We start from the raw sequence: 11,077 nt of genomic DNA, 5'->3' as shown, positions 1-11,077 counted from the left end.
AGGTGGGAGGTTCTGAGTTTAGGGTTTCAGAAATAACAGTTAAGTGTATTGATGTCTAAATCAGAGTGGAGGTGACCTCCTTCAAGTCCTAGGGTTGAGTCCACTCCATTCTGTTCAACACACATTTAATGAGCACCTGCCTTGTGCCTGACGTGGTGCTAGGGCGGCCAAGACAAACAAGCAGCATCTGCTCTTGTGACGCTCACAGCCTCGGAGTGGGTACAGACACGGAAACATACTACAATATGGCATAATGAAAGCAGCAATGGAAGCATATACAAAGTCAGTGCAAAGTGGGGTGGTGGAACGGCATCATGGAAAACAAGCAAGGAGGTCTTTGAACCAGTTTGGAGTCATCCAGGAAGGCTGAAGAGTCCTGGAGGGTTTTAGCCAAGGCACTATATGGGAGAGAGCAAAACCTCCCAGGCTTCAGGATAAGTGGGCATGCTGAAGAATGGTGTTGGGGGCATTCGGAAGGTTCAAAGAGGAGTGGAGGAGAAGCCAACCTCTCTTTTTCCCAGGGAGCCTGGGAAGTGAGCTATGGGCCTCCAGAGATAATGGAGACAATAATAACAAATGTGTGTTGGCAGTGGGGAGAAGTCAATGGAAAAGAAGGGTGGGTGCCTCCAGGGAAATGGGCTCTGGCTGGGGGAGGGGAGGCCTTTACTTATAATTAAACATGGTTCCATAAGGCTCACAAGATAATGGAGAGTGTTCATTTAATAAATATTGTATATCCTGAGTGCAGGCACCACGCTATGTACACAGCTTCTGCCCTGCAGAGCAGTCTAGTGGAGAAAATATATATTAAAGAAATAATCATACAAATAAATGTACAAAAATACAACTTAAAAAGGTGCTATGAAGGAGAAGTTCAGTGAGCTCTATGGGAAACAAGGTCTGAGAAGACTCCTCCTGAAGAAGTGACCGTTTAGCTAAGGCCCACACATTAAGTGGAAGATAATTGGTGAAGATAGGAAGAGGAGAGACTATTTTGGATGTGGGATTCAGACAGATACACTGACAAAGAGAAGGGAGGAGAGGCCAGGATAGCAAGAGACCTTGGGGGCCTTGGGAGAAAGGTTCTGAGAAGAGAGTGGTCACACCTGTCACTGCCTTCATTTCTCCTGATCACTGTTAAAATGAAATTCACTGAAATTCATCTCCACTCCAGTGAACAAACTTCCTTCCTTCCTTTACTCATTGACCAGTTCATTCATCCATCCAACCAGTCCACAGTGAGCAAGGACCTGAGCTAGGAGGCACCAAGAGAAGCTGAGGGACACCCCCTAGCCTGAGGAGTTTATAAATGACAGAAATGCTATTCTGGCACTTTCTTTCTATTGTTTTAACCCCCTGCCTACCAGGCAACAGAAGGAGGATGAAGAAGTGACTGCGCTAATCAGAATGCAGAACATAGGAAACGCTAATAAAATCAGGGCCTATAGCACACTGATGTCTCATCCCCAATGGCTGAGGGAACGTGAGAAGGAGGGGGAAGAGTGGTAAAATGTCCAGGTGGGCAGGACCGTCACTGAGACTTTTCTTTCAGAGTCCAGAGTCCAGTCGTTCACTGTGGGCTTCCCTCACTTAAATGAAAAACTCTGTATTGCAGATATAAAATGTGCCACACAGGAACTATTTACAGAATCCTATAATTTATGAAATAGAGAGTCCATTTCTTTCAAATAAGGGCTGTTCTCACAGAAAGCAGTAGGAGAATCACTTGAGTGAGGAAGTCACCGGGCCTGTGACACTAGGAATCACAGGAACTTCCCACAGTGGCCGCAGCTGTGGGAAGTGTGGTGCTCACCCCTTTGGCTCTGTCCCCACACTGGGCATCTGGCCCCACGGATGGTCCTCCCTTGGTTCTGGCCTCTCTGGCCTTGGCCCTCTTGGCCTTGGCTTGGCTGCTGTGGTTATTCCAGATTCATGGGTCGCACATCGCTCTGGGAAAGCCTAAGAATCCCTCAGGCTGGAGGCTGCCAGTGCTCCAAGAGCAAACGGGTTTATGCTTGGAATGCCTATGTTACTTAGCATTATTCCAAAGGTTAAATTAATTCGCTCTACCAGGTGGGACTGTGTATAGCATATATTCATTTTGCATCTATGCATTTTCTAAATTTCCTTCAATAATCATGGATTACAGTAGTAATAAGGAAAAATAAACATTTTCCCCAATGTAGAGGAGGTGGGAAGCCAGGGTATGGCTTTCTTACCTTCCCAGAGTGAACAGCCCAAGAGAGAAGCTGGTGTTGATAAGGAATAGCTATCTTATTGCATGTTAGATAAGCCTTATAAAATTAAATAAAAGCATATTCACATTTGTCAAACCACTCACAGATGTGGCACCCATGGGATTTCAAAGAACCCTTCACAGACTTGCCTCCTAGACCCACTCAACAGCCCTGTGAGGTAGGTCTGTCTGGTTCCCTTCTATATGCGGGGACCTGGAGGAATTTGGCACAGGGAATGCGGGGTCAAGTCCAAAGTGAGGTCTCCAGCCAGTCCTTCCCTTTAAGATGCTTGTCCCGCTGAACTGCCTGAGTGACAAGCAGCAGAATCACAGGGCGGAACAAACGAGGCCCCAGGACGCAGCCACACAAGGCGCTGGCTGCCTGGGGCCTGGCTATTTCAGATTTGCCCTACTTAGGGCCTCCCTTCTCAAGACTGTTCTATAACCCAAAGTCGTCTGTCATTTTGTAATGTGACATTCATGGGACACAACTGGAAAAACCCTGGTTATTCCGTACTTTTTGTGCCTGGAGGAGAAGGTAAGGAAGGTGAAGCTCTCAGAAAGCCTGCCATAGCTTTCTTGATGTTCCTTGGTGGTCATGTGTTCTGACAACAGTTACAACCACAACTTTGGGCAAAGAATAGGTTGGAAGACTGTTTCAATGTTTTCCATCAGAACAAGGTCATACCGACACAACTGGGGCCTGAAAAATAAGATGAAATAGTCTTGTCAATGAAATAATAAATATACCCTATTCTAGTCAAATAACTTGTATTATATGAAATGATTTAGCAATTATTTCTAACTAGAGGCCCGAAATTCTTGCACAGAGCGGGGGGTTTCCCTCAGCCCATCCTGCACGCTCTCCAATCAGGATCGGGCCTAAACGGGCAGTTGGACATCCCTCTCACAATCCAGGACTACTGGCTCCCAACTGCTTGCCTGCCTGCCTGCCTGATTGCCCCTAACCGCTTCTGCCTGCCAGCCTGATCACCCCCTAACCACTCCCCTGCTAGCCTGATCAATGCCTAACTGCTCCCCTGCTGGCCTGATTGCCCATAACTGCCCTCCCCTGCTGGCCCAGTCACCCCTAACTTCCCTCCCTTGCCAGCCTGGTCGCCCCCAACTGCCCTCCCCTGCAGGCCTGGTCACCCCTAACTGCCCTCTCCTGCTGGCCTGGTTGCCCCCAATTGCCCTTCCCTGCAGGCCTGGTTCCCCCCCAACTGCCCTCCCCTGCAGGCCTGATTGCCCCTAACTGCCCTCCCCTGCAGGCCTGATCGCCCACAACTGCCCTCCCCTGCAGGCCTGATCACCCCTAACTGCCCTCCCCTGCAGGCCTGGTCCCCTCCAACTGCCTTCCCCTGCAGGCCTGGTCCCCCCCAACTGCCCTAACTGCCATCCCCTGCTGACCTGGTCACCCCCAACTGCCCTCCCCTGCAGGCCTGATCGCCCACAACTGCCCTCCCCTGCAGGCCTGATCGCCCACAACTGCCCTCCCCTGCCAGCCATCTTATGGTGGCCATCTTGTGTGTTGGAGTGATGGTCAATTTGCATATTATCTCTTATTAGTATATGTGCTGCCGAAGCGAGCACTATTACCTCTTTATTAGATAGGATGTTATAGGGAAATGCTTATGGCAAATAAGCAAAGTAACAGCAACAACAACAAAAAAACAGGATGTAAAAATTTATTTGACACATAACGTCAACTAGGTTTAAGAACAGTAATAGAGCCCAACCAGTGTAGCTCAGCAGTTGAGGGTCGACCCAGGAACCAAGAGGTCACTGGTTCGATTCCTGATCAGGGCACATGCCAGGTTCTGAGCTCAATCCCCAGTAGGGTTCATGCAGGAGACAGTCGATCAATGTTTCTCTCTCATTGATGTTTCTATCTCTCTGTCTCTCTCCCTTTCTCTCTCTCTCAAAATCAATGAAAACATACTTTTTAAAAATAACAGTAATAGAAAGCAGATTAGAAAGAAATAACCAAAAATGTTAACAGTGATTGCCTCTGAAGAATGACATTATGGGTGATGTTTCTCTACTTCCTAACACTTTCTGCACTTTCCAAAATTTTTAAATGAATATGTATCCCTTTGGTAATCAGAGAAAAAAGTATTAAAAGAAACTTATATTATTAAATGTTTTAGTGTACCCTAAACCTGAGAAGAGACTTGTATTATTAAATGTTTTAGGGTTTCCTAAACCTTCAGGAGAAGGGAATTTATAAAGTATTAACTGCTCACATCGCTTCCTGTCTCCCTTGTGCCTGATGTTGGATGTTAGAACTATATGTGGCATTAGTCACTAAACATACATACCATCTCAGCCTTTTCTTCTCTCCTTTGTCTCTGTCTCTACACAAACACACACACATGCACACACACACTCACGCATGCACACACAAACACACTCATTGTTTACTTTTTTTTAAAACCAATTTAGAATAGGTCATTTACCACTTAATTCTTCAGTGTGTATTTCCTAAGAACAAGGACATTCTCAGTGCAGTTATCAAATTTAACTTTCATACTGTACCAATGGAATAAAATATTCTAATTGTTCTATACCATTTTTTTTATACCAGGACCTGTTCTATCAGTTTGCTGAATTATGAGACTTTCTTTTCTACAACAAATTAGCAACTTGCAAAGCAATGTGGGTAAAGTGGTTAGGGAGGAATTGTATAACTATACATATAAGGACAATTATTTCTTTGGACTATTGATTGGGTCATTTATTTTTAAATGCATACTAGTAAAATTTCCTTGGATTGCTGGGCTACTTGTTTTTATCAAGTCTATTTTTGGAAAACTCTTCACTTCCTTCATTGTGATTGATGAAGGCCAATTATAGCATTAGACCAAGCAGACTGGACAAGAACCAACAACATCTTTGGAAAACAGGGGCTTGTCAAACCCTGCCTATGTATGGCTCACCTCTCTGGATGGTCAAGTGACCTTAACTTCATCCGGAGAATCCTGAGCTTGTACCTCGGGCCTACTACAGATCCTGTAGAGAACACCAGGGAAATGGCTGCCACTTTATCCAGGTCTCGACTAAACCTTGCAAGCAGACTCACTTGGTGGTATTTCTGGAATGTTGCAGGTTCACTAGAAGGAAGAAATACTATTTTTATTTTACTTATTTTTATTTTTTTAACAATTCTTTATTGTTGAAAATATTACATATGTTCCCTTTCCTCCCCCCCTCCCATTGAATCCCTCTAGCCTGCCCCTGCCCCCCCCACCCCAGGCCTTCAGAAATACTATTTTTAAATGGATATTGATAGCTAGTGAAAGAGTTTTGAAACTTACAAATCAGTAAGCAGGCAGCCATTTGACTCCATAGCCTGCAATAGCCGACTTTCGTGGGCAAAGTCCACTGGCTTCCCAAGCACTGCTGACCCCAGGACTAAGGAAATGCTATGACTTTAGAGAGGCATGTGCTGCCTACAATAGCCAGGCAGCATCCTCAACTCTTGACACATGTCTCCAACCCCCTGAAAATTACTGCAAGGTGAGTATTATTATCTTCATTTCACAGACAAGGAAACAGATGCTTTTAAAGGATGACTGTTGCCCTAACAGGTTTGGCTCAGTGGATAGAGTGTCGGCCTGCAGACTCAAGGGTCCCAGGTTCGATTCCGGTCAAGGGCATGTACCTTGGTTGCGGACACATCCCCAGTAGGGGGTGTGCAGGAGGCAGCTAATTGATGTTTCTCTCTTATTGATGTTTCTAACTCTCTCTCTCCCTCTCCCTTCCTCTCTGTAAAAAATCAATAAAATATATTTTAAAAAAATAAAGGATGACTGTTATAGGATGTGAATTATATTTCAATTTCTTAAAAGGTTAAAAACAAGAAATACATGTAAAGCGTAGCTATAAAAAGAGTCATCAGGCAGATAATCACCTTGAATGTGACTCCATTTGCACCCATAGCCTGGTAAGACTGGATAAACTCAAAGTACATACTGTAATATCATTTCCTTCACCTTAAATTGTAAAAATAATACTAAAATGTCAAAGTTTACCTTGCAAAAAAAGTAGCCATTATTTCCCACATAATAAAACAAGTATTTCCTTATATTCCCATATATTCTGTCATTGGTGATGACTTTTTCACAAACATGACTAAAATGAGAATGATTAAACATGACTAATATGAAGATGTTAAGGTCTCTATCGTAATCAAGATTTTAAAAACCTCCAAATTTAGGAGTCCCTACTTGGAAGAAATTTACTATGTAAAATTAAAACTCCTAAGACAGGTAAGTATGTAAGCAATTATTGACATGAATACTCACATTTTGCTAAGTGAACACTCTCCATTATATAACTGCATGATCTCCCCTGCTATTTCCTAGAATCTCCAGATGAGGTCTCTGCCTCGCTTCCTCACTGAAGGTCACAGCTCAGAAACTACCTGAGGCTATTCTTCAAGATGTGCTACACCTAGGGTGCCCTCCCTGAAAATGCTGCCCCACTGTAGGTATGAGGACACTGACACTATAGTGCGATCATTGAAATAGATCAATGAAGATCCCCCAAAACCCCACTACTCACAAATCCTAACAATGGTGGGGTGGAAGGAGCAATACAGCTTAGGAATACTGTATAATCTATAATGTAGTGATTAAAGCTATGGGCTTTGGGGTTGAACAGATCTGTCTCTGCTTTCACCTCATTCACCCTGATCAGCCAGCTGTGTGATACTGGCCAAATCACTTTCCTCATTTATACAATAGAGATGGTAATACTACCTCACAGGGTTTTAGTGAGAACTGCATTCACTAATGTGTGTAATGCACTTACTTCAATAAACAAAGGCTATTATTATTATCCAAGGATACATTTTAAAAAAGTCACCTCGCCTGGCCGGTGGTGCTCAGTGGCTGAGCATGGACCTATGAACCAGGAAGTCACAGTTCAATTCCCAGTCATGGCACATGCCCGGGTTGCGGGCTCAATCCCCAGTAGGGGGCATGCAAGAGGCAGTCGATCAATGATTCTCAGCACTTATGTTTCTACATCTCTCTCCCTCTCTCTTCCTCTCTGAAATCAATAAAAATATATTTGAAAAGTCACCTCTAAATCACCCATCTACACTGTCTCTATCTACACAGTGAATCCATAAGGCAATTGCCAGTTTCAGATGACATTCTACTTGGTCCTCTATGGGTAAGGCCAAGAGACCACCCAAATACCTACTAGACAACAGAAACCAGGAAACATTTTCTGATAAAATGAATAAAATAAACCTCAAGTTTTTTTTGCTTAAAGAGTTTTGATTTCTTTGTTTTTTTCTCAATTGTAAAAATAATAGATGAAACAATTTTTAATTAACAATTTTAAACATTATATAAATATACATATATAATACATATATACAATATATAGAAAATTGAAAAAATAAAGAGAAACTGAAAGAAAGCACTCATATTTCCACAACTCAAGGGGCAATCTAATATGTATATTTTTAATTTAATGAATCTTTATTGCTCAGATTATTGCAATTGTTCCTCTTTTTTCCCCCCATAGCTCCCCTCCACCTGGTTCCCACCCCACCCTCTGCCCTTACCTCCCCCTCACTGTCCTCATCCATAGGTGTACGATTTTTGTCCAGTCTCTTCCTGCACCCCTCACACCCCTTTTCCCCCGAGAATTGTCAGTCCACTCCCTTTCTATGCCCCTGATTCTATTATATTCACCAGTTTATTTTGTTCATCAGATTTTTTATTAACTTGATTTTTAGATTCACTTGTTGATAGATATGTATTTGTTGTTCATAAGTTTTATCTTTACCTTTTTCTTCTTCTTCCTCTTCTTAAAGAATACCTTTCAGCATTTCATATAATACTGGTTTGGTGGTGATGAACTCCTTTAGCTTTTTCTTATCTGTGAAGCTCTTTATCTGACCTTCAATTCTGAATGATAGCTTTGCTGGGTAGAGTAATCTTGGTTATAGGTTCTTGCTATTCATCACTTTGAATATTTCTTGCCACTCCCATCTGGCCTGCATAGTTTCTATTGAGAAATCAGCTGACAATCATATGGGTGCTCCCTTGTAGGTAATTAACTGTTTTTGTCTTGCTGCTTTTAAGATTCTCTCTTTGTCTTTTGCTCTTGGCATTTTAATTATGATGTGTCTTGGTGTGGTCCTCTTTGGATTCCTTTTGTTTGAGGTTCTGTGCACTTCCTGGACTTGTAAGTCTATTTCTTTCACTAGGTGGGGGAAGTTTTCGGTCATTATTTCTTCAAATAGGTTTTTAGTATCTTGCTCTCTCTCTTCTTCTGGCACCCCCATAATTCGGATGTTGGTACGCTTGAGGTTGTCCCAGAGGCTCCTTACACTACCTTCAAATTTTTGGATTCTTTTTCCTTTTTGCTTTTCTGGCTGAGTGTTTTTTGCTTCTTTGTATTTCAAATCTTTGACTTGATTTTTGCGGTCCTCTAGTCTGCTGTTAGGTCTCTGTATAATATTTTTTATTTCAGCCAGTGTATGCCTAATTTCTAGTTGGTCCTTTTTCATATCCTTGAGGGTCTCACTAAATTTATCGGCCTTTTCTAGGAAATTCTTGAAAAACCTTATAACCGTGGTTTTGTACTCTATATCCAGTCGTTTGCTTTCCTCCATTTCTTTCGTTTGTGATCTGTTTCTTTGTCTCCGCATTTTCGCTGCTTCCCTGAGTTGATAGAGTAGCTTTGTGTGCTAGGTGTCCTATAGGGCCCAGTGGCTCAGCCTCCCCAGTTACCTGAGGTGGACACTCTTGGTGTACCCCTTTGTGGACTGTGTGCACAGCCTTGTTGTAGTTAAGTCTTGATTGTTGTTGGTATCACTGGGAGGAATTGACCTCCAGGCCAATTGGCTGTGAGGATCAGCTGTGTCTACGCTGGGAGAACTTCTGTGCTGGAGACACCCTTATGAGACAAGCCTTGCAAAATTGCAAAAGCCTCTGTGCTCAGTTTGGATGGGGCGGAGTTTCAGGGTGGAGCAGACAGCCTTGGTTTCCCGTCAGCCCTGCCCTATGAGGCCCCTGTGTCTCAGTGTCCCTCAGTAATCGCTGCAAGAACCTCTGAGAGAAAGCCACCCTTGAGTTTCGCCCACTGCCACAGTCCAGTTTCTCCCCGAATGAGTCTGGGTTCCCAGAAACTCGCCCAGAACTGGAGTTCAGCGCAGTCGGGAGCTCCGTCTCCCTCCCACTTTAGAAAGTCAGCTGCGCACTCAGCCGCCTGTGCATTCAGCAGTCAATCCTCTCTGCACGCGCGCGCCTCCGGATCTCTGCCTTCTGCAGCTCCCGAGTCTCAGAGTGCTTTCTCTTTTCCTGACAGTCCAGATTCCCCCCGAATGAGTTTGGTTTCCCAGAGTCTCGCCTGGGACTGGAGTTCAGTGCAGTCGGGAGGTTCCGTCTCCCTCCTGGTTTAGAAAGCCAGCCACGCACTCAGCTGCTCGTGCACACAGCCGCCCATTCTTCCGTGTGCGCGTCTCTGTACCTCAGCCTTTTGCAGCTCCTGAGTCTCAGTGTGCTTTCCTCTTTTCTTCTAGTTGTAGAATTTCCACTCAGCCAGCTTTACTGTGGTTCTGGATGGTGTCCGTTTTGTCTTTTAGTTGTAGTTTTGATATTGTTGTGCGAGGCAGCAGTTTAGGTGTTTACCTATGCCGCCATCTTGGTTTCTCCTCGCAATCTAATATTTTGGTATGTTTCTATTTCATTTTTATTAAATTAAATAAAATTTTATACATAGATAATACATGTTGCATTTTATACTTGACATAATTTGATATCCTGAATTGTTTCACTTAGTATACATTTCATTTAATGTGTTTCATAAATAATCCCAAAGCATGAATGGTATTCTGTTATATGGGAACATTTAAATTAACCATTTCCTCCCTGTGGGAGTTTTAGGGTGTTTCCAATATTCAATTGCAAGTTACATTTTCTGAGTTTCAGAAACATATACATATGTTTACCTATATGTGTGTGTGTATATATGTAAATATGTTTTTGTATAGTATGAGCTCATAAAAGAATAGAAACATATGTGTATGGGGGTGGATGCCTGTGGGGGTGGGATTGTTGGGATGGACCAAGAATTTGCACTTTTAGTTTACATACTCCTTTACTGTTTAAATCCTTTACAGCAAGCAAAGATGAGTTTTGTAATTAAATGCTTAAATTAAACAAAGGAATGAAGGAGAAGAGGGAGAAAAGGAAGGGAGGGTGAAGGGTGGAAGTAGGAAAGGGAAAGAAGGGAGGGAAAGAGGAAGAGAGGAGGCAGGGGTAATAAACCCTTGCACCAATTCCATTTGTAAAGATCCTGGGAGATCAAGAGCCACAGGAAGCAACTAAACAATATGTCCCCTTATACCTTTTGTAAAACAAAGAAAAGTACAGACATGTAAATAAGAAAATAGGTATATTTGGAATTTCTCTGAGCAAAAAAGGAAAATAGCAAACTGTAAATGATCCCAACCCAACTTACTGATCAATTTTGGATTCTGTGGTATTTCCAGCTTTGTCTTTCAATTTGATTGTAATGGACCCTCTTCTTATGTTCTTGTTCCAAGTTATAATATCCACAAAGTAATGATATACTGCAAAACCAGGAGAAAACATGGTAAGAGAGAGATACTCCCAACTGCTCTCTTAAAGGGCCAGTTCCTAAAAACCCAACCTCCCTAATAACTGAGTCTCTTTTTAAATTCCTCTCTAGTTTCTCTGCCAACATCAGGGCAGAATTTTCTAAAATTCCTTTCTATTCCCTTTGGTAAAGATGGCTTGAGTGACAGCAGAACCCAATGGTATCCAGTTGCCATGTTTAGGCATCACCATTGAA

At 43.0% G+C, this 11,077-nt stretch overlaps 1 protein-coding gene across 2 annotated transcripts in view; it reads right to left on the bottom strand.

Annotated features, from left to right (window-relative positions):
• Nucleotides 1-2,827: 2,827 nt before the first annotated feature.
• Nucleotides 2,828-11,077, bottom strand: part of LIPH (lipase H) — a gene marked incomplete at its 5' end in the record, with an annotated part of 40,589 nt that continues 32,339 nt past the window's right edge. For both annotated transcript variants that reach the window (XM_080654408.1, XM_080654409.1), the window contains 3 exons: nucleotides 2,828-2,939; nucleotides 5,176-5,349; nucleotides 10,724-10,835. In XM_080654408.1, coding sequence (XP_080510534.1) covers nucleotides 2,852-2,939; nucleotides 5,176-5,349; nucleotides 10,724-10,835 — 374 coding nt within the window. In that variant the 3' untranslated portion in view covers nucleotides 2,828-2,851. The remainder of the gene's footprint in view (nucleotides 2,940-5,175; nucleotides 5,350-10,723; nucleotides 10,836-11,077) is intronic.

The sequence above is a fragment of the Plecotus auritus genome, assembly GCF_963455305.1.
Source record: "Plecotus auritus genome assembly, chromosome: 2".
In the NCBI taxonomy this organism is placed as follows: Eukaryota; Metazoa; Chordata; class Mammalia; order Chiroptera; family Vespertilionidae; genus Plecotus; species Plecotus auritus.
This window is presented reverse-complemented; position numbering and strand designations above follow the sequence as displayed.